The sequence below is a fragment of the Convolutriloba macropyga genome, chromosome 6 (genome assembly GCF_964194025.1).
Source record: "Convolutriloba macropyga chromosome 6, txConMacr16.3, whole genome shotgun sequence".
Lineage (NCBI taxonomy): Eukaryota > Metazoa > Xenacoelomorpha > Acoela > Convolutidae > Convolutriloba > Convolutriloba macropyga.
The window spans coordinates 49,613,371-49,637,350 of record NC_134473.1 but is presented as its reverse complement, the minus strand read 5'-3'; the positions used below and the strand labels follow the sequence as shown (position 1 = coordinate 49,637,350).

The window sequence follows — 23,980 nt, the reverse complement described above, 5'->3', positions numbered from 1 at the left end:
TCCTGTGAACTTGCAAGAAAATTGAGTGCTCGCGAGTGTTCAATGGGGGGTGATCCGAAATAGATGTTTAGTATTTTTTGCAATGGTTTATGTAATTTCTCGGGTAGCGGTGTGTCCCATTTTAAACCTAGTTGCCATATTTGTTGCATTACAATCTTGAAGCGTATAGTCACTGGTGACGCAATACCGATTGGGTCAAAAATCGACGCAACAAGTCTCAGCAGTTTTCTTTGGTTATACTTTGCTGCATTCTTTGGAAACTCTTCCAATGGTTTTATGAAAAACTTATCATCAACGAAATTCCATTTTTGTCCTAATACGCGAGCGAAATCTTTTGACTCGTCTAAGTCTTCACATGGAATTTGTTCCAGCACTTCGGGACAATTAGAAAAGAACTTGTTCAATCTGAAACCTCCTTGTTGGAGGCATTCTTTGACTTGCATTACAGTGTCTTTCGCTTCAGTGATAGTGGGCAGCGAATGAACGTAGTCTTCCATGTAAAATTGTTTCGTTATTGCTGCAAAAGCTTTGGGAAAATTTTCTGCATTGTCTTTAGCGCATTGATTTAGGACAAATATGGCCATTGAAGGCGAACAAGTTGCCCCAAAAATCAACCGAGTGAACTGATATTGCATTATAAAATTGTTTTTCGACTAGAGAAACCTAAGTGCAGATTGATCTTCTTGTCTGACAGCAATTTGCATGAACATACTTTCAATATCTGCAAATATTGCAACTGGATGTTCAAGAAAACGTAGCAGTATGCCAAGTAAGCTGTTCAAGAGATCTGGTCCTGTTAGGAGGTTGCTGTTCAATGCTGTCCTCGATACTTTGAAGCGGCATTTGCCACCCGTCGAATTTTTCCCGGTTCGTTCGGATTTTGAACAGGATGATTAGGCAGGTAACATATTTTTTCGTGTTCAGCTTCTGTCATTTCGACTGGTTTTATATAATGTTTGATTAAGTCTATTGAAAGCGTTTGATCGTATTTGTTTTCAGCGTTGGATTATTACCTAGTCTTTTCTCCAAGCACTTCAGCTGATTAAGAGCACAGTAATAATTGTTCTCCAAAAGGCAAGGCGTTTTCCAAGGAAAACCAATTTCATATCTCTCAGAGTTATGTCGGATAGTTTTCTGAAAAACTTTTAGGGCACCGTTGTCTTCATCTGAAAGAACAGAACTGTTTTCTTGGGTTCCTTCACTTTCAATTTTCCAGAAATGCTCAACTAATTTGCTTCACTGTGGTTCTTCCGTCTGCTGTCTTGAAACATGATAAATGAATGTTTTAGTTGTTGTTGAACGATGGTTAATTGTTGATTTTGAAGGGTGGAGAGAAGTTTCATACTCCCCAGCTAATGTCCATCCCAGTTTTGTTTTCACACCAAACGGCTGATTGATGTTTCCCGATATTACTTCGATTGGATGAGTGTAAGAGAAAGTGTTTACAACTAGCAGGGCTCCAATTTTGCCACCAGCAACCTGAGGGAAATGTATGTGGCCGAGATTATCAAATGTGTTTACATAATTGATTCAACTCAAATGTGTTGGCTGGTGTGACGTTCATTGTTGGCGTGCTGCATGCACGAGATATCTCAAAGCTTTGTCTCAATGATGTATATGGAGTGATAATGACTGCGCTGTTATCTTTGAGAGTGGCATTTCGTTCTGGGTATTCATGTATTGGAGTGTAGTAGATGTTTGCGCTTCGCAAGGAAGTGCTAAGAAGTTTGTTATGGTGTCAAGCAAGAATGTGAACTGGCTGCCATGATCTATGAGTGCATACTTATCAAAGGCTTTGTTGCCATTGACAAAAGACGCCGGCATCAACTTTAGTTGTTCAAGCCAGTCTCTCGGAGGAGACGGCTTTTTATTAACGCAGAAGCTTTGATTATTTGAAGGAGAATCGAGGTTACTCCTCTGAGTATTTGGCTCCTCCGTTTTACCAAAAGATTGTCCACAGTGTTGTTGGTTGTTTTGGCTTGGTGGCATTTCATTTGATGGATGCTGTGTAGGACTAAATGGAGCAGATCCTGTGGAGAATGCTGCTGGCGGTCGTTTCACTTGTTTTGAAGGGTCGTGTAGAGTAGAATGATGTCAGCCGTGGCAGTTCTTTTGTGAAAAGCAATTTTGTCTGAGGTGATTATTGCTCAAACAATTCGTGCACAATTTCTTTTTGATAACGATTTTATATCGATCTTGTGGTGATTGCTTTTGGTAGTCGGGACAAGTTGCCAAAAAATGGTATTATTGCAATGGGGGCAATGTCGGTTGTTTTGCAGTTTTCCGTTAGCTTTCGCGTTGTTTGAGATAGTTACCGAGGATGACCACTCCCTATTAGAAGTGGTTATTTGTGGTTTAATTGCAGGCTGCAAAACAGCGTTAGAATTGTCTTTGCCAAATAAGTTTTGGTTATTTATTTGTGATGACGGTTTATAGTGAGCCATCAGAACACTAAAGTCTTCGAGGTAGTCTACGTTGTTTTGTTGTTGTCTAAATGACGTAAAGGTTTGATCGCGATTGATGGTATCGTAAATTTGAGCATGAAGTTCTAACAATTGTTGAAAGGAACGAAGTGAAGCTGGTTCAGCTGTTGTTGTGAGCCTATGTTCCGTCCATTTCAACAAAATATTGTAAGGCACTTTTTCTTTCGCTTTTTTGAGCAATGTGGAGCTCTGAAGGTCTGCCTGGAAGCCAAGGTATTCAAATGTTTGAACTAAGCGCTTTAAAAAATTTGAGAATGCGACAAATGATTTTTTATTATTTGAATCAGTGTCGTGCCATGACTCGAGTTGATTTATAAAGGCGCTCACTACAACACTTGGGTCTCCAAAATGGTTCATCAGTTCATTTAGAGCTGTTTCATAATACGCTGGGTTACAGGAGTACGACTCAATGATTTGCTTTGCTTTTCAAGACACTGAGTTTTGGAGATACGTGATCCGATGTGTGTCAGTTATACCATTATTATTATGAACCATAGAAACGAAATTGTTAATCCATTCATGGTATCGCAGAGGGTTGCAATTGAAGTGCGGCAGTGAGAGTGGTGGTAGTTTGATGGCTTGCTTGTTACTTACAACGTTGTTGGCAATGTAGTTTTTGCTTAGGTTTTCTGGAACTGGTGGTGGCAGACATTGCGGTAACTAAGCAAAATGCGAAGGTTTTGGGTTGCTGTTATCATTAAACATTGCAACTGTTGGACCAGGCAATTGGGAAATTACATTTTGGTAGTTATTGCTGTTGTTATAAATTGTTGTTGCAGGGTGTCTGTGGTTCAATTGTATAAGATCTGTGTACTTTTTGTCTGAATTTGGTAGACATAGCAACTGGTTCACTGATGCACAATTACCGTCATTCATTGTTTTTGTCCTGTACGGTTAAACAAAATGACTTGGTTCGATGTTTTTGTCAATCTCATTGCGAACAAAGTGGTTATCGAAGAGCTGTTGCTGGTGTAAATTCGGCCAAGACTGTGAACTTCCAGCTATCTGATCTTCTGTATTGTGCGCAATATTCCTCGTTGCGACTGAGTTCACGATTTTAAAAGGCTGGTTTAACAGCTCTACATTTGCATCATATATATTATTCCCCTTTTCGTTTGACGTCATTGTGATTTGCAAAGTACCAGGGTTTATTTGAGTATTCATTTGAGAATTGGACACCGGTCCTGTGGCATAACTGTTCCTTACTTTTGAAGGAATCGTAGTTTCTGCCATAGTACCAAGAGGAAACTGATAATTGTGAATCTTTTCTGTACTCATGGTGGTTTGCTGTACATTCTGAGTTTGAATATGACACACTTGCTCTTTGAGACTTTGTACATTGATGTCAAGTTCTCCTGAGTCAAATTGCGGTTCATGAATTTTCGTTTTTGGTCTGACAACTGCTGGCACTGTTTGTTTGCCACTTATATTATCTCTTGTAGTGGAAAGAATTTGAAATTCCGATTGGTTTTGTGCAGTAGAACTTTCTAAACCGATCTGTGTTTCACGGTTTTTCAAAAGTACTTGATCAGTTTGTTGAGCTTGAATTAATAAAAAGGATTCCTGCGGTTGTTCATATGGTCCTGTTACCTGTTGAATGGCACTAGGGGAGATAGTTGTAAAAATTGACATGTTATCAATATTGTTAGGTACATGAAACTGATTGCAAGGTTTGTTCTGAATACTAATTTCATTGCCAAATTGACACGTCTGCGGGTACGTATCCTCAGCGGTTGTTTTCTGTTGTTGAGTTATGTTAGGCTCAACATTGTTTTCACTATATCCTGAAATATGTTCAGCTTTTTGTTTAGTATTTGGAATGTTGGTGTTATGTTGTTTATTCTCAAAGGTTGTGATTGTGGCTGTTGACGTTTGAATTTTTGAAAATCATCAAACTTTTTGTTGGAGGTTACATCAGCCTCAAACGAAACGTCTATTGGTTGCTTTTTTGGAAGTAATGTGATGTCTCCTGATGCGTTGGGATTCAGTTCGTCATTTTGAATTGTGTCAAAGGCAAACGGATTTGTGGATGTATCCAGTTGTTGGTTCGCTTTGGACTTTTTTGCTGAGAATGTTTGACTAGTTCTCAGCAATTTTGATAACAGTGGTTGTGTATTGCTGTTTGTTGGCAAAAAGAGGGAAGGTTTTGTACTGGGAGGTATTGGTGGAGGTTGGAGTAGAACTTTAACTTCATTATTTTTGTCCTGAACCGCCTGTGTTGACTTCTCGGTTCGTGTTGGCGATGATCTGTTGGATTCAAGAAGGCGTGAGCTGCACTTCAAACTGACGCTTATGTCATCTCATAATCGTGTGGACGACTGGCTGAATTTTCCGTCGTCATCCAGGCTATTGACTTCATGTTCGAAGATCTGCAACTTCAAGAGAAGGTTTGACTGTGTTTCTGCTATTGATGAAAATGTGCTTGCATGACGGTTTTCGAGGAAAACTTTTTCAGCGGCTTTTCTCAGTTCCTTCTTTGTTTCTTTGATGTTGTTTATTAGAAGAGTCAGCGTTCTAAAACTTTTTCTCTATGAAATTGCGGTTTGCAGAAGATCCTGTTGATTCTTGAAATTCAATTCTGACATCCTAAAAATGTTCAGTGCAATCTGGCAGCTCTGAGTGTTTTTCTTTGTTATCTTGCTGTTTTGATCTCTTTCTTTTTTTCGAGTTCTTTTTTAATGGGAGATAGGTAAAAACGGCTTGAAAAATTCCTCGCGGCGCAACTTTTTTGAAGGAAGGGGTTTGAGATGCCCAACACCAATTCAACAATTAGATCTAATAATGTGTTTTGTTTGATAATTTTACACAAAGGAAATCCCTCCAAAATCAACTACACTATATTATTGAAGCTAAATCTAGCTTTATGATTTTTTGTTTGAGAAAAACGGAAAACTCTCGAACGTGTTAACGTAGACCGTTTTTTTTTCAACAGACTCAAATAATTGCTAGTTTTGTTTATGAATTTTTGACCAATAAGAATAGGATGACTAAATAATTGTTACATTAGACCGAGGACTTTTGCTTTTGTTAGTTGCTCACAATTAAACTCCAGATGTTTCTTTTTCCTTCAAGTGAGTGATACCCTAACCAAGTGTGTCTGAGCAAGGAATAAAAATAACTTCAGTTAATAAGTAATTAGGAAAAAGGCGATGCGTTCAGGCAACACGAGCTACTGAACACAAATTAGGTAGCTTGCAAAGAAACTTTTTTTTTTGTGAGATCTTTTCTGTTGAACTGTTTCTTTTATTTTTGCTGTTTTGAACACCAAACTGAAGAATCTTTTATGTGAAGGTAACATATGAAACTGTCTTTAATCATCAATCTTAATCATTTTTTAAGGTGACGCCTGAAATCAGTTTTTCTACTGTGACAGTTGGTGACTACAGTGATCTTTGGAAAAAAAACTTCCTTCATCTAATTGGTAACGTTTTTAACCAGGGAAAAAGGGACTTCAACTGTAACTGCTGAGACAGAGGACAAATTAAAATAAAAATCTGACCTCTGTAGAAGCAATGTTGACATAAGTATTGATCAAGATTTTGCTATCTGAGTTGGAATATCGCACGAAGCGTACAAAATGATTTTGCTTATCAGCTTGCTTTTTGATCAATTGTTTTTAAATATTCTGGCTTATGTAGCTTTCACTTTTCAATTACTTAGCAAAAGCAGCAAAAACTTTTTTGTTTTGCTTAATGAATTTGTTGCTGCTGTTTTAAACTAGCAAAGAGCTTTTCAATAAAAGTGCAGCCATTTATCAAGAAAGAAAAGGCGAAAAGTTGAAAAAGATTCCAACAAACTTTAATATCTGATTCTGAAAATGTAAAACTTTCCTATCAAAACCTTTTTGCAGCTTTTTTGTTAGCAAGCATGTCCTTTTCTAACAAGATAAAACGACACTCGATTTTTGTTTTGATGCGCCTGAGTTTTAACTGTTATCAACTCTTTTTTATCGAAAAGTTGCAAAAGTATCAGTAATTTTTTGTCCAAAAGTTTGAAATATTGCCAGAACTTTCAGAAAACTAAGAGTTGCTTCTTTGCTCAAGCTATGGTGAGAAAAATACCAATTTTTGAATCAATCTTTTTTTAAGGGGGAACGGGACTTCTTAGGTAACGTTTGAGACCTAGGCGATCATCTGCGGTAACGTCTGAAACCAAAAACAAATGTCGTGGCCTTCTCTAGGTGACTACTGAAACCTATATTTTCCAAAAAAAAATGTCACAGATTTTGATTTTTTTTCGGTATATTAAAAAAAATGTCGTCAAAGAACAAGAACATCCATTGTCATAGAATACCCATTGTCATAGAATACCCATTGTCATAGAACACCAACAAGACAGAATTCCGCCAACAAGTAAATCTTTTAGAATTCCGGTAACTGTGTAAATTAGAATTCCACCACCAAATTGTCATAAAAAAAACTCAAATTATATTCAATAGAGCGGGCGGAAAAAGGGGGATGCTTGTGAGCAAGAAAAATATGTTTATCAGAAGGATTGCAAAAAAAATCGCACAGAAAAATCACCAAAAAACTATGTACTCTATGTGTAGAGAACACGTTTCTAGTAATGTAAATTCAGTAAGATAATGTTAAGTTCAGTCTCTTTTATCGGAGAGTTACTGTTTTACACGTGTTATTTGGACGAAGTCAAGTTTCCACTTTTTTGGCGGGAAGAGTTTCAAGTTTTGTAATATTGGCTTTGGCCTTCTTGAATTGATGCATCATCAACATAAAAGAAGCTAAAAAGATCAAAATTTGGAATCAAATTCCATTGGAAAGCTGTAATATCTTTGAACAGCGATTTGATGTAACATTTATGGAACATATAACCACTCTGAGACTTTGGTTAAGATCTTCAGTTTAATAGACATAACTCCTAATGATATGTTTAGGGAAAATCTGGGAGATTTATACCGCAACAATTTTCTGCTTTTTTCTACTGGTCTTCGAATAAAAAGTTTTCTTCCTTGCATCAGGATTGTTGTTTTTGAAATCTTTATGTTATTAAGCTTTTTTAAGAATATTTTATGAACAAAATTTTTAGAATACTGATTAGTACGAATTATTTGTTATCTGTTATCGACTGGCCACCCTTTTCAAAGTGGATGAAACCGACTAATATTTAGAGGGAGCAGGCGATCCTAACTTTTTTATTCAAAGAGACGAGCTGCCAATTTTTATTAGAGCTGCTAAAATTTAAAAAAAACATATTGTTAAATGTGGAGGGAAATTGCAAAAAAAAACAAAGAGAAATGGGAGACTTTCATTACTGATTTTTGTTTCCCATCCACTTCTGCGTTCGGTGAGCTCCCATGCACTGGAAGTTTTGGAAGTATATGTAAAATTTAAAAGAATTTCGATGACAAAACCGCCATCAAGTTGCCTATAACGGCTTCACTCAATGAGGATTATTGAACAGACGCGTATCTCATTAGCTCACTAGCCTTGAAGAAATATCAAATTCGAACAATGCAACTGAGTCAAGTTATAATGGAAAAAGGGCATATTTTCAAAAGCGAATAGTAAGATAAAATTTTAAAAAAATAGTAAAACAGGCAATAAATCAAGTGCGAATAAATTAACCAACAAAAACAAGTGAGAAAAGTACCATTTATGAAAATAAAATCTTTCAAAATTATTTAAAACAGAGCAAACATCCCTTGAAAGCAATTGACTTCTTATCATTCGAAATCAATAGAAGACTGCTTTACTTCAATTGTTCTTTATCACTGCGTCATATCATTGTATGTGAAAGGGTGGCCACTTTTTCACTCCTACCATGTTCACCCCCTATCTTTTCACCCGGTCTCAATTCCTTATGTAGTTGGCACAGTTAGTTTTCAAAAATCGTGAGCTTTGGGTGTAGGGTTTTATGCTGAAACGTTTTTGGGATTAAATGAGAAAGGAGTGAAAAGATTTGATGTAAAAAAAATGGAGGTCACAATAATCGGGGTGAAAAAAAATTACCACAAAAATGTCTTTTCTTTTTTAGGGCGAGCTATATGCAAGTCAGTTGAACTCGGCCACTTTGCAGTTAGACACAAAAACAGCCAACAGGTCACCCAAGGGAAATTGTCCTGCCGTATTCATCGACAATTTGGTAAGACGTACACCAAAATGATCCCTATATCAAACTAAAACCTGACCATGAGACGTTCAGAATTCGTGGTGTATTACAAAACATTGTTTGACCTCCAGATTCACCAATTTTTATTTGAGAAAATTTTTCTCTTTTTCTCTTTTGTTAAAAGTTCGACCTGTCCTTTGCGCGCATTGTTTCATTAGCGAACACCAAAAGCACGTACGTTTCCGAAGCTGCTACATAATGATATTACATGGAAGTTGTATATTATACTGGACTGATATAAGGTCAGCAAAAAAGATTGCGAATGAGTATCTGCAAACTTGCAGAGTAGCCGCTAATGAGTCGGAAATTTGGTATGAACTATATCTTTCTGGAACTAATAAGCACACTTAGAAATTCGAAACTCTACCTCAGAAAGTCTGATCTCCACTAAAGAAACCAGCCAGTTCAAAACGTTGATTAAATTACGAATTTTTTGCTTAAGATTTCAAAGATTTTTTTGGTGTCTTTTTAGTTGAAGTTCAATTTGACCCTCCCGGCTCGGACTGACCAGAAAGACATTTCAACCTCTGTTGAGGCTCCAAGTGGCAACAGAGGACAAGTTCAGGTCACAAAACAGAGCGCAAACCGCGCTGTTCTAACATACAACCCCAGCGAGACGGGATCCCATTTCTTAACATGCTCGATTAGAAATTCACCCGCGAGAGGGAGTCCATTCGAATTTTTCGTTTTGCCCACGAAGGATAACATTTTGCTACAGCAGAACGAACCTGCTACTGTTGTGAATACAAAAGCGGAGTATGTTGTTGATTGTGGAATTGACGTGGGTGATTTGGTGACATTTAAATGTGTGGGTCCGGATAACAAACCTATGAATTGCCAGCTTGTGTCTGGAAATCCCACTTTACAGAAGTACACATTCACCCCGAAAATTTTAGGTGAGTTTAAGAATTTGCAAATGTGCCAATTGATAGAACGATTGGGGTTCTTGAGTGTTGACTGTGTTGCATTATGAGAATTTGATTTGAAGTTTGGCCAAGCCCTATATTATTTGAAAGAATTGCGGTGAACAAAAAATCTCATCGCTAAATTCACCGCAATTCTTCGCATTGAAGTTCTCGATATGCTTTTAAAATCAGCTCTAGTTGTGCGATTTGTACTGAATTGAAATTAAACAGTAACAGTCAATTAAAATAATCCGATAAAAATTTTCTCATTCTCGATGAGTGGAATCCAAAATACTAACAAATCACCTAAGATTTGAGTTGTAACGGCTGCTCTCCTTGTGTTTCACAAAGAAAGTTTTACACCGCCCAGTTCGTTCTGAGTGGTTACAAAATCTGTCCGGATACTTCGTTTATGCAGTTCGCTTTTGTAACTGTATATCCGCTCTGCTGTACTTACCGTTGCATTAACTATTATGTTCGTAATTATTGGCTAATCTTAGTTTTTTCAACTATCAATTCGAACTGGATTGCTACAGATCACACAATACGGGATCTCTTTATGTATACCAGTTCAATCCGATAGAAAAAACAAATCGAAGACAAAGATATATGTCCAAGACCTGTTTGTGCAAAAATATTTAAATTTAAACTTAAGTTGGCTTTTGCTATTTGTACTCACAAGTTGAGAATACCAGAAGTTGGGGTTGTAACAGTTGAATTTCAGCTCCAATAATTCGTTGATGCAAGACACAGTAACAGAATTTACTGCTCAAGAATAATATTTTGCATACAAGACACAGTAACAATTTACTGCTCAGGAATATTTCTAGTTCAAGACACAGTAACACGTTATTTACTGCTCAAGACAATTTGTTTTTGCAATATTTTGCTGAGTTATACTTTCAGCCGTTTTCTGCGGCTACTACGTTGAGTTCTGTGTGTTGCTTTTTGTTATTTCCCCCTTTTCTCTTTTTTCTCACGTGACAAACTGTAACTAGAACTAGAACTATAACTATAACTATTAAATGACTAAGACAACAGAAAGTGTTTTGTTTCTATTTTCCCCGCCTATGCAAGCTTGTTATTCCTTAAGCTCAGCTCCAACATGAGTAGTAAACAAGGCTGTATGCTAAAATGTGATACGACGTTGGTCAAATCGTGGCAAAGAAAATGACTAAAGTGTTCCTTAGTTTGAAATTATAGCCTCAAGCGACCTGTGATTAAAATAACTCGAGTCACGCATGGGGTAAAGTGCGACCCAAAATAAGTGGTTGCACATCATGGTGCACTTGGGGTTATGGTTACACAGTATTCTAGACAATGGTCGCACAATTAAGGGTCCGATCAGAGGGAAAAACCTGGAAAATGTTCTGATCAGAGGTCGCTTGGGTCTGAAACCTCGACCTGGAAAAATATTTTTCGGAGAATAAAATAGAGATCCTTTAAAAATTTGGACTAATTGAAAAAATATTTATTATCATTTTGCAAATTTGCGTCAGATAACTTATATGCATCAGATATGCACTAGAAAACAAAAGTTAGTGATTATCACTAGGTCATTACAACATTTCGGCGACATATAACGGAGAACACGTGACCAACAGTCCCCTTCTCCACACTGTGTTTAACCCCAACAAAGTGCAGGTGGGCGGGGTGAAGGACGTTAATGTGGGCCAGACTGTCAGCATTACAATCGACCTCAGAGAAGCCGGCCCAGGTGAACCAGAGGTCAGTTTATTCAACAAGCAATCCGGAAATGAAAAAGATATTGCCGCTTAGTTTTTTCTTCATTGTCTGAACGCATGAACTGAAATGAAACTTCCTTCAGCGTCAGCATTTGCAACATCCGTTTCTGAACTTGTAGTCTGTATGACGGTTATGTTTGAACGTAGTTTATTTGCAAATGGCTTCAAGGCATCACTTGACTCGGCTTGTCAAGCTTCTTGATGACTTGTCAAATCCAAAATATTTTTGTGTTTGTCTGGCTACTTTGGTTGACAGGAAATTTGTGCCTTGCTACAATTATGCAGTTGAACCAATATTAGACCAGGACTCAAGTAATTGATACATTATACTCCTTTTTCTTGTAAAACTTTAAAACCTGCCAAATCTTGTCAAACAAAAGCTAATGACCTACCACCAGACCTAAAAAATACCAGAAATATTCCATTTCTTCCCTAACCATAACCGTACAACCTAAGCGATTAAAATCTGACAGAACTTTCCGTAAATTTATAAGAAGCAAATTTTTGTGTGGGCTAAAAACCTAAGAGCTTGTAGGCAACAAGGGCTACGAGAAGAACACAAAAGGACGAAAAATTTTTATAGGCAACAAGAAGCTTGAAGACTTTGTAGAAATTGTAACTCTTATCTTTTCTGAAAGTTTTTCTTTTCTCCAATTCTTTGTCAATCTGAGTGATGTGGTGGTGCTTCTAGTGCCCTCCAAAACCATGACATGAGACGGGTTTTTTTCATTTAAGACTTGTTTTTTCAAAGAATCGATTGAGAAGACGTCTGAGAACTCTTGGTGAAAAGGAGTCCGTTTCGATGATGAAAAAAATCAGTAAAGGATGAAAAAATATCGGTAAATTCTGAAACTGTTTATCTTTCTTCAATTTTTTTCTCTCAGTATGATGAAGTCTGAACCCAAAGGGTCAAACGACTTCGAGGACACCTGCGAAAAAAATTTGGCAAAAAATAAATTTTGCTCTTTTTTTGTGTTTTGGCGGCGATGGCAAGCTTTTTTCAGTTATTTTTGACAAATGAAGTTATTTCAGCTAGACTTTTTTCTTTAAAAAAACACCACAAAATACTTCAGAGCTGGTTTGGAATATAATTATTTCGTCCGATGATAATAATCTGAATCCGACGGTTTACAAAAACCTTTTTTTATTATATCTGGTCAAAAACGATTTTTCGTCAATTTTCGTTTTACAAAAAGAAAATCATGTTATCCAAGTAATGAATCTTTTGATTCACTAACAACTAGTTCAAAGTGAGGTTGAACTATTAATAATAAAATCTGTATGAATATCAGGCCGTGAATTTGAAGAAAGTTTTTGGGTATTCTGTTTTCAAAAACGTTTTTTTTTGTTTCTTCAATTTTCGTTTCTGAATAGCTAATTGAATTTATCGAATTCATAACCTTTTTAAATCACTTGCAAATAGTTCAAACGAGATGTTGATCTATTAAAATAAGATTCTAAAAGAATATCAGGTCAAGAGTTTGAAGAACATTTTTTGAATTTCTGTTTTCAAAAAATTTTTGTTCGTCGATTTTTTTTTCTGAAAAACTAATTCAATTTATCCGATTAATGACCTTTTTGGCTAACTGGCTACTAGTTCAAAAATGGGGCTGAACTCTGAAAAATGGATTCTATGGGAATTTCGAGCCATGAATTTTAAAAACCTTTTTTGAATTTCTGTTTTCGACAACGTTTTTTGGTCGATTTTCGGTTTTAGGAAACATTTTTTGCACTAAGAAGTTGCCATTGCATTAAATTATTTTGAGAAGTATAAGTCTCAGGATTTTTTTCTAAAAGCAGTCAAATTTAGATAAAAAGAGGTGAAATTTTAGGTTTTTTCTCTTTTTGTCTTTTTTGACCTGTAGAAAAATACTGATTTTTGGGAACAGGACCTCTCGAGGTGACGTCTGAAACCTCGAGTGATCAACGACAGTGGACCCGTAGTAGAAAAAAATCATCGAGATGTAAAGTCTGACACCCCAAAAATCGTCCTTCGGGGTAACTCCTGTAACCCAATAATTTGTCCCCAAAGATTGTCATTGTTTTTAGGGCCTCTGTCTTTAATCTTTTGGTTTTTTCTGTTCTGAGTTTTGTGCGTTGCACAGTCTATGGGCATCACGTCCCTGCTGTGACAGTTGTTGGGTGATGCCTTTGTCTTGTGTCCAGCACAGAATGTAGAACTGTGGGGAGGCTCAAGTCCGACATTTAGGGCCGTAAAAGAAGATTCTGTTTGCATCGGGGTCACCAATTACTTGTTCTATATATACGGGAACAAGTTCTTTAGTCAAAGGGTTATATTCAGTAAAGGTTTTTGCTACAGCTTTTTCGATGATTACATATTTGCGGGTTACCGTTTTCAACTTACTCAAGGACTTGAGTCAAGTTTTCCTGCGCTTGACTTGAATGTGCACAACAAGTGTCAAAAGAAATACTCTAATTTGCTTAATTTACAGGTGCGTGTTTTCTGTTTTTTTTTTCATGCGTTTTTACAGCTGTTTGACGTATAAATCTGTTCGCTGATACTAAACAGAACGTCAGTTGTCCTATGATACCACCATTATTGAACAGTTTAAGTAATAGCCATTACCATTGGATGTTAACGTGGCAAACGGCAGTTTTTTTGTATTTTTTTCACCTAAAATTCATTATTAAAGACCAGTTTTGCTCATAGCATAATAATGCTGTATTAATGGATACAAAAACCATGCACATATGTAAATTAATTATTACCCAGGCTGACGTGCAGACCCGAATTGCTTTATGATCAGACCCAATCGAGCGCACACCCGTGTGTTCCCACACCGAAATTACAGGGTCTGGACGGAAGTTCGAGCGCACCACAGTCTGGACCATGGTCTGGAATTGGTCTGGTCAGAGATCAATTTGGTCGGAAAAGTCTGATCATAGGCGTATTCGAGCGCACTTGAGTCTGATCATAAACGGTTCGAGCGCAATTGGGTCTGATTGGAAGCGCATTCGAGCTCACTTGAGTCTGATCATAAACGGTTCGAGCGCAATTGGGTCTGATCATAGTCTGAAGATGGTCTGATCAGAACGCCTTCGGTCTGATCAGAGACTATATGTGTCTGGAAAGTCTGATCAGAGGTAACTTGGGTCTGGAAATTCCGATCAGGGTTAATTTCCGTCTGGAAAGTCTCATCAGAGACAATTTCGGTCTGGAAAGTCTGATCAGATGAAAATTTGGGTTTGGACCTCAACCTGGGTATAGTTAAAGTTCATAAGCAGCACTAGGAACTAGAACAAGGAAATGAAAAAGAATAGGTTCATTCAAAGTTATAACTGTTTGTTGGTCAGAGTGAGATTTTCAGGTGAATATAGTCCACAATGTGACACAACACAAAGTGCCCCTCAAGAGTGGAAGTCTCCAGGGACAATACGTGGGGGCATACAAGACAGCCAGTCCAGGGCCTCATCTCGCATATGTATACCTGCACAATGCACTTATCAATGGTCAGTCGGAAATTGGTTTTGAATATTTGATCTTTTTACGTACCCCCTCCCCCTCACCCGCACCCGCCGAGCGTCCATATCTTGTGAGCAAACTTCCAACTTCCATATCTTTTGAGAAAACTTTTATTTCAGTCTTTTCCCCAATGACAAGCGCTATAATATAACAACAACGCTAACGTGAGATGTTGAACGTTTGAGACACAAATTTTGAATCTGACAGTTTGAAACGTTTGTAGTGGTTTTGGGGTTAGTAAAGTTTGCGGATCAATCGTTCCTGGATAAAAATCCATGACAGAAAAAGAATGTCGTTCAAATTGGAATCAGGAAAGCCTACAAAAAGGGTTTTTTTTTAAAGAAACAGTTACTTTCAAACCCGTGTACTTAAGAGTGATGAAAACAAAATGGTGTTGGGGTCTGTTTGACAACATTATTTTATTAATTTCTGCAGAAAATTAGAACACACTGAATTTTAAACATAGCCGGCAGATTGCCGGAATAGCTGCGAAATAATAGACTTGCGTGCCGTATGATAGAGATAGAAACAGATACAGATATAAGTTGAAAAAGTTATCGACGCCACTCAAAAAGCTATGTAACAAAATTAAGCGATAAATTAATAAAGCTTGTTAAAATTCATTCCGCAGAAGTCTTTTCCTTGGGGACCATTATTACACAGAGGAGTTCCTTTGACATTGAACTAATTCAAAATAAATTTAAATTTTAAAGTGCTCAAGTCATTTTAATGAATGAGGTTAGCCACTTATGATCAACTTTTGCTAGAGAGAGTGGGAAATGACGTCACGCGCGCAAAAGCAGTTAGTATGAGGAAGAAGTCATTCAGAAAATTTGACTTTTCAGCTTTCAGGTGTGAACAAATGTAAAACGAAAAAAAAGGGCTTCAGACGACGATAGAAAAAAATAGCCGGAGGAATTTCGGAAGCGACTCAAAGCATCAAACAAAGAAACCATAATTGCAGCTGAAGCCATTACCTTTTCTTTTAAACCATTAACTCATTATATCTCCAGGTATGATCTAAAAATTGGTGAAACTTAAACGACTCGCCAATAGAATCAAAATGCAGCAAAATTTTATATTATTGAAAATGTAATTAATATAGTCAAAATACCGATAGGCTGAAAAAGCTAACCGGGCTATCAATGGCCCTCAAATAATTCATGATTCTAATCTCAAAAAGATTGCGAAAGCGAAAGACAGATAATAATCTTAGAAACTTTTTCTTAGGTTAAATTTTCAAAAATAAATACTAAAATTTAAGAATCAGAAAACCACCGCAATTAGATTTCCAATCACTGTAGTTAAGGCAAAAACAACACATACTTCCTCCTTGATGTATATATTGTAGAGATGATACCATACCAATTCAAAAATCAAATTAATCATAGAAAAGCCATAAGCGACAAAATAATAATCAAAGGCAAAAAATTGTTTAAAAACAACACCAAGACCTGAAGAAAATCGCAATAAATAGTATTCAGCGGATTAATGGAAAAAGTTTTCTAGCAAACTCTCAGTACTGACTCATGTTGTATGAATCCAATTGGAAACCAAAGAAAAGACGAAAATCTAAGAAAAATTTGAAATCATTCAATTTTTAACTACTGAAAATAATCAAAATGACGAACATAAATGTAGGTGCCAGGACAAAGCTAGAATGCTACAAATTAGAATGTGAAGAATACGGACACAATGAAAGGATCACCATAACAGAAGGACTAATTCTTTATTTTTGAAGGAAACAAAGATCCATCCTCCTGAAAAAACAAAAAAGAAAAGTAGAATTCAAACATACGAAACAATGAATCATTTTACAACGAAATGTTCAATAAATTTTTGAGACTGCATTTATGAAAAAACTGTTTTTCAAAAACTTAACGCCGAAAAATGATTGTAATTTTATTGAAAGAAATTAAAGTCCCTCATGTTGCACAAAGGATACTTCTAGTAATTAAAACAAAAACAGAAACAAAAAATTGAGAAAAATTAGAAAAAAAAACAAAATTGGATTAGCACATGTACAACTTTATTAAAAAAAATTTATATAGAGGTAGAAAGAGGCGTTGAGTATATGAATTATCAAAGGGAAGTTGCTATATCGACTGATTTTTGACAAAAAGACGGCTGAAAGATCCAAAAATGAAGAAATTACTAAAAAAAAAGCTAAAAATTAACTAAAAACTCAAGAATCAAGAAATAGGTGCCAATTTTGAACTTCGAACCCATTTTTGGACTCTGAAAAACAGTGCGGTATCATTGTCCGATGTTTACATTTCAATGTAGCATCGAATAAAAATTGTTTCTACAAAGAAAAGCAAATTATATGCAATAAAAACTGGGCCACTTAGACAAAATACGGCTAAAAACGGTTATCTATATGTGCCATTCAGTCAAAAACCACTTTTCAAATTCAAAAAGTCATTCACTAAACGTAGCGCATGATCAAAGAACTTCTCTCGCCCAGAAATAATTAGCCCACACGGCAATTTTACTGACTTTCTCTTTTTGGGTCAAAACATTGTCTGAACGAGTAGCACTTCCGGTAAAAAAAACCTTAAGAAAACCTACACTCCTCTTCGAGTCGTAAAAACCAAGAGCACTGCAATATAGCTCTGCTCAGTTTTCAGCTTCGCAGCTATAATAATATCAAAAAAAATCGATACAAAAGAAGGATTTCAGCTGTTTTTGAAGAGCAGTAAAAAATGGAATAAACTACTGTGTCGTATCTGATCAACCAGTTCAGAATTAGGCAATGAACAAAGATTATCATAATTAAAAAAAAGCGAGTCCATTCCATTGAACGTAAAGTTGAATCATCTTTTTCCTACTTGTAGGTATCAACATGAACAGACAAATCTGAATTAAATAAATCAAGAGAAACGTAAAAAATAAATGGGTAAGAACAGTGTGAGAAAACTTAAAAAATAGGTTATTGGTGAAAAATTCTTACCAAATTTCTTGGTGAAAAATCATTTTCTCAGTGTCTGGTTTAAAGATACTAAAAAAAGAAAAACTTTCAGACAGGTATATTTTTACAAAAAAATTCAAAATTTTATGAAGGATTATCAAGGTTGTCCTCAAAATCTCCAAAAATGCGAGCAACTAAATTTTTAACTACACAAAAATAGCTAGAGAAGGTTTAAGCTGTAAAAAAGTAGGATTATGGATGATGTTTCAAATACTTTCGAGTTTTTTTAACAAAATCTAAATTTTTCAGAAACAAATTATGAGAACACTCAACACCATTGTTTTGAATTTTTCTTTAAATCTAGGTTATTTTGGTATCATCTTTCAAAAATTGGCTCACAAAATTTCAGATGAATTTGCTTGACTGCCCAGATTTTTTATTTGTTTCCGCTGGCTCAAAAAAATGTGGCCACAGAAAATATTTTTCAGTGGAAATCATGTTTCCGTCTTTCATTGAAGCAGGTGTATCATTATGATTAATGTTAAACCAATCGATGGGTTCACAGTCCCAAAAACATAATTTTGTAAAAAAAAAACGTGGGTTGTTAATCCAGCAGGGTTTTCACTAATGACAGCTTTCACTTCATAAAATTTTACAACCAGCAGGACAAACAGATATTCACTTTTTCTTGATGTAAATAATAGTGTACACAGGAGTTATTGATTTCATTACCTTCAGGTCATGATTTGGCTCACTAATTATTTCTAATAGGAAAGCTTATCTTAATTACACAATTTGCTAATGTGGATCCACAATTCTGTGAAAAAAAATCTAGTAGTTTATTTGGAATATTTTTGAATGAGACCTTTGTTGGATACGAATTACTTTGAGTAATTTTTCTTTCTCATTTTATGAAAGTAAGTTTTCAGTTTTGTTGCGATGGCATGGTTGAACTGTTATACTTAGCTCCCAAACTTAATTTTGCTTAAATTTAAATTCAACTAATGCTCTTGAGTAACATTTAATTTGACAGTCTCTAAAGTTGTAACCATTATCGCCTTTCTGTGGCCTAATGACACCACACATCTTTTAAGGCCATTTTTTTAAAACGGTTTAATTTAAAATTTCCTCACCTAAAGTGTTTATACACTGCCGATAAGTTCTTTGCATTTTACGATTAGTGGACGCCTACTAATACACCTTTGTTTTGGCTGCTATTTTGGTAAAAGATCAGAACTTATTTTGAGTTCTTAAAACACCTTTGCTATGTTTTTCAAGCAAGCGCAACTTTTTTGCTTGTGTTGAAACGATTCTAAAATAAATTTTCCTTTGCGATTTGAAATTGAATGAAAGTTTAATGTTTTTTTTTCATTTTTTTTATATAACTGACTGTAAATTATACTTGAAAATACCGGTTGTCTTCTTATTTTGGATTCCCAAGTTGAGGTCTCAGACGGAAGATCGTTCAGACCGAGGATGAACGCGCGAAGGGGGCGTCGTGAGTTCAAAACTACATAGTCTGGAAACATTGAAAAACGTTCGAAAGTCTGAACATGAACGCACATATGTCCGGATTTGAACGCACTATTTTTTTCCGTCTTGTTAAAAAAATAACATCCATCAGATCACTTATAGCGTTCTTACTCCAGAATACTCACTCAGGTGGCAGCGTTTAATGCTGAAAGCCAAACTCACTTCAGTTTAAAAAAATAGCAAAATATTGAGTGCAAAAGTTTTCAAAACTCTACTAACCAGTTAATTATTTTGAGGATGTATAAGCGAAGTGAATAAAATATGCTAATTTTAAGTAAATACGTTATGTGTTATTGCAGTTTGTCTGACTTTGAATGCACGAAAGTCTGAACATAAACGCACAAAATCTTGTCCAGTCACGAAAGTCTCGTGAACGCACGAAAGTCTGGTGAACACACAAAAGTCTGAACATGAACGCACAAAAGTCTGAACATAAATGCACAAAATCTTGTCAATTCACGAAAGTATTGTAAATGCACGAAAGTCTGAACATGAGAACACATAATCTGGTGAACGCACGAAAGTGTGAACATAAACGCACAAAATCTTGTCAAGTCACGAAAGTCTCATAAATGCACCAAAAACTGAAAATGAACACGCAAAATCTCGTGAGCGCACGAGAGTCTGGCGAACGCACAAAAGTCTCAACATTAACGCACGAAATTCTGAGCAGAAGATCTTTCTGTCTGGGACGGTCGGGGCATACCAGTTTCTGCCTGGCAACTCAACCTGGGTTAACATCTTCCACTTTTACTTAACTGTTTGGAGTTTTATCTCAGTACACTGTTTCATTCAAATAAAGTGGAATCATATTTTAGGTCGACCATTTGAATTCAACGTGGGTTCAGCCGGTACCCTGATCAAATGTTACGGAGTGGGACTTCAGAAAGGGGTGGAGGATTTGGAGAGTACTTTTACTTTAGACGCATCCAAAGCATACAAACAAGTTGACAATGTGGAGGTCAAAGTCGAAGGTAACATGACAGTTCGAAATGAGTTTCCGTTCTGTTTTTTAAGTCTTTTTCGTTCTGTTTTTGAGTTTTCGGGGAAAGTCAAGTTTCATGTGATCCTGATACTCAAATTTTTAAACTTTATTGTGCTCAAAAAATTTGTGCTACAGTGAATTTGAATACCGAACAATTTCGTGCCACGTACATAAGCTTCTCTACCTTAATTTTTTTCAATTTCAAAGTGACTATTTTTAATGTGTGACACAACACTCAGCAATCAGAATGTATCTCATTCTTGAACTTTAATAAATGCAACTTTAATTTTTGTTGATTCATTGAAATCTTCTTAATGTACTATTTTATTTGACCCAATGTAAATAATGAATTCAAACAAAACATCAATAAAACCAATGTCAATGTTGAAGTCCACGAAAAAGTTTGGCGAAAAAGTGATGCCAAGATCTCTTGTCGACTGACCCGTTCAATCTGATGTTCTTTTGCTTTGTTCTTGAAACTCAGTTCTTTAGCAAACTATGATAACCTTGAACTTCGTGAATTTAACTTCGGTTTAAAACGAAGTACATCCCCGTCTCAAACGTTCCCAAGGGAGGCCGATTTTACTGGATGACTACCCCCAAAGAGTATTAGAAAACACTTTGGGGGTTGTTAAAACTCTGCTGGTGGATTGTTACTTGGCTCATGTGTGTTGTTTTGTCACTCGCCAGGCAATTTTCACCTATTAATAGGTAGATTAATGGAAAATTCTGGAAGTTGCAGTCCCAATTTGTAACATTAAAACTTTGGTTCACAGTTTACAATTTTGAGCAGTTTTTCTTTTTTAAAAGAGCAGCTATCAAGCACGTGCAACTTATTTAAAAATTTAACTGTCGTTGTGGAGTCAGCAAAAGATAGTAATAAGCTCTTCAAAAAAATTTTCCAGGATGAGGTCCCAGAATTAAAAAATAGGATCTTTTCCGTTTGTGCCCCCCGGCTTACTGGGTGTGTATTATTTGCAGAGGTACGTGCCATATTTTTACATAAGGATTTACTATGTAATGGTGCATACTCTGTAACTGGTGGAAGCATAATCTAGTGGGAGGTACAAACGAAAAAGATCCAAGAAAAGACTTCTGATCAGAACTGTCCCAGACCTAACTGATCTCTCATCGCGCCAGTTCAGACCAAAATGATTCCTTATCAGACCTTCGTGTCATCGAAAATTTTTCTCTGCTAATCGTGTATTCACCATCAACTCTTGAAAAACTGAAAGCTGAAACCTCTAATTGAGCTCAATAAGGACTATTGTCGAGATTTATGCAGTCCTAGCGCTTTCTCCAGACGACTCTGCAGACGACTTTTTTTTATTTATAAAGAAACTAAAAGTTATAAAGCAAGTTGCAAAAAAGAGTTCTTCAAAAAATTTCAAATGAAAACAGGAAAAGGAAAGGAAAATTGGGAAAAGAAAAAGGGTGATGGGGAGGAAAATAAACTAAAATATAATAAATCAGAAATATAAATGCCAGAATAATTGTTAACAAATTTAAAAAATAAAACTATATTTGATTACAAAATTTTATTTGGAAACAGAAAAAAAAGAGAAAAGTTCCTTCCAAATAAAATTTTTCAAAAAACAAAAAAACAATATATTTATTTACTTTTTGCTAGTTCGTTCTCTTCCTCTTAGTAACAATTTAACGCTAATCCTGAGTATAAGAAATTCAGTATATTTTCACTCAAACCAAGCAGAAGAACTTTATAGAGCTTTGGAGTTGAAAATTTCACTGACTTTTTGAACAGATTATCAAAAACTATACCAAAAAGAAAAACAGAAGAAACTTTTTTCATTTACTTTTTCTTCGAAACCTTGAATAATGTTTTCAAAATACTCATTGCTTTTGATTTAGGTCCTCTTTTTCTATTTGCCAGAAGATGTATGTGATTCAACAACTGGGACAAACAATATAAACATGAAAGCTACCGTGACAAAAAGATATCAGAGACAAATAAAGCTGAAAAGTTCTCTTTATCTATTTGGTTTGTTCGCTGACCCCTCGAACACTCTCGATTGCGCCCAAATGAGGGCTTTATAGTCATAAACTGTCTGATTTGACAACTAAGATGAGGAAATTCTAACATTTTTTAATTAAAGAAAGAGAAACCGTGTAACATAATTTTAACTTTACGGGGACCTATGCTGATTTTCAAATTCACCTACTTTATGTCAACTGAAAATTTGATAGTTTTTGTAGCATAACTGACCAAATATTGGATAATTTTGACCAAAAAAAGAAAGAAAAACAATGTGGCGGGAAAGAAAATTAATTGATTTTTTAATCTATTTTTGTTCCCCATGTTTCTTGTGACTTCAGAATTTGAACTCTACGTTGGTCGCAGAATGACTATTCTTTTCAGTCAACAGTAACCGTAAAAGTATTTGAAAGATAATTAGTAAAAATTTTCTTTAATTGAATAAATAAGTAGCTCAAATCAAAACATAGCAAACAAAAAGGCAGTCACTTGAGTAAAGAACGAAAAAATGTATTTCAACCTCTTTACTTCGGACACAAAAATTTTGGTGCTTGCGCAATTCGAGTGGCATCATTTTGATAGGACGTCCGGTTTAACTAAAATTCTTTAGGGGTCCGTAATGTGCGTTCACTTCAAATAATGAAAAAAAGATTAAGTTTTTGTAAATAGGTAGAAAATTTTTTTTCTAAATTTCTGTAAAATACATGCAAGAATGAAGTCTACCAGTTACTCAGGTGTTGTATACGTCTATGATTAGCGAATAGGTTCAGATGTGGCAATTGTGAGATAGGAGCAGAGAAAAGTCATTTGCGGAAAGTTGATTCAAATATGATTCTATAATCAAATTAGAGAGTCAATCTTGCGCGAGGAAAATAAAATACTACAATTTTGATATACCACTACGAACAAGTTGGAAGACTAGTTTCATCCTATTTCGTCAACTTGTTACGTTAATTTAGAAATTTTTTTTGTTTAATTTAAAAATTTCAAAATACGAATTGTTTGAATATAGTAGAAATGAAATGAAAATTACTTTAAACTGAGTTATTAACGAAAAGACAGCACTTGAAATAATCAACAACTCGAATTTCCGATGACAGCTCGATAGTTAGTTTAATTTGATTGAGAAACAAGAAAAAATCTCAACCTGATTTTAAACAAACGAGATGTTCCGACCCGCGCTCATCTACATTTTTGACTTAACTGTCTTTTGACTTACATTTTTGTAAGTCTTACATGACTTACATTTTAAAGACATCATTAAAATTAGATGCTTGAGTTCTACAAAATTGTTACACAACCAAGATGATAATTGAATTAAATAATGCCATGCCTCACTACAACAAGATTTGCCACTAAAAGTCTAAGAGAAAACAACAACAGCAACAACAAAAAGAAACAAAATTTCACGGCAAAAACTCAATATTTTAATTTAATGGCTCCTAGTAACAACGTCAAATTACAATCAGACAAAATCCTAGCTACACAAATTTATTTTCTCTAACTACAAATCAGATGGGATTAATGAGACTAGGTAACAAGTCGACAAAAAGAAGAAATAATGAGGCGAAACTCAAAACTCAATCAATATTTAATAAAAACAAAATAATTTCAAAAGCCTTATAATTAATAAGCTTTTAACAAAATAATTCTAGACAAATTTATTAAAAACTCTTAATGAAGCCAATAAGACCTGTTTCTATTCAGACTAAGCCATAGGAATGGACTAAAGATGAAAAAAAACTCAAAAAATTACGAACAAAAAATTACAAACATTGCGAAAACACAAATTAGTGAAGCCATTAAAATCAGTTT

General features: G+C 35.4%; 1 protein-coding gene across 3 annotated transcripts in view; it reads left to right on the top strand.

The window, feature by feature from the left end:
- Window positions 1–23,980, top strand: part of LOC142341729 (filamin-A-like) — a 191,871-nt gene that overhangs the window by 54,793 nt on the left and 113,098 nt on the right. For all 3 annotated transcript variants that reach the window (XM_075392899.1, XM_075392897.1, XM_075392898.1), the window contains exons 10-14: window positions 8,475–8,582; window positions 9,082–9,505; window positions 11,070–11,242; window positions 14,589–14,730; window positions 20,006–20,161. In XM_075392899.1, the coding sequence (XP_075249014.1) occupies window positions 8,475–8,582; window positions 9,082–9,505; window positions 11,070–11,242; window positions 14,589–14,730; window positions 20,006–20,161 (1,003 nt within the window). The remainder of the gene's footprint in view (window positions 1–8,474; window positions 8,583–9,081; window positions 9,506–11,069; window positions 11,243–14,588; window positions 14,731–20,005; window positions 20,162–23,980) is intronic.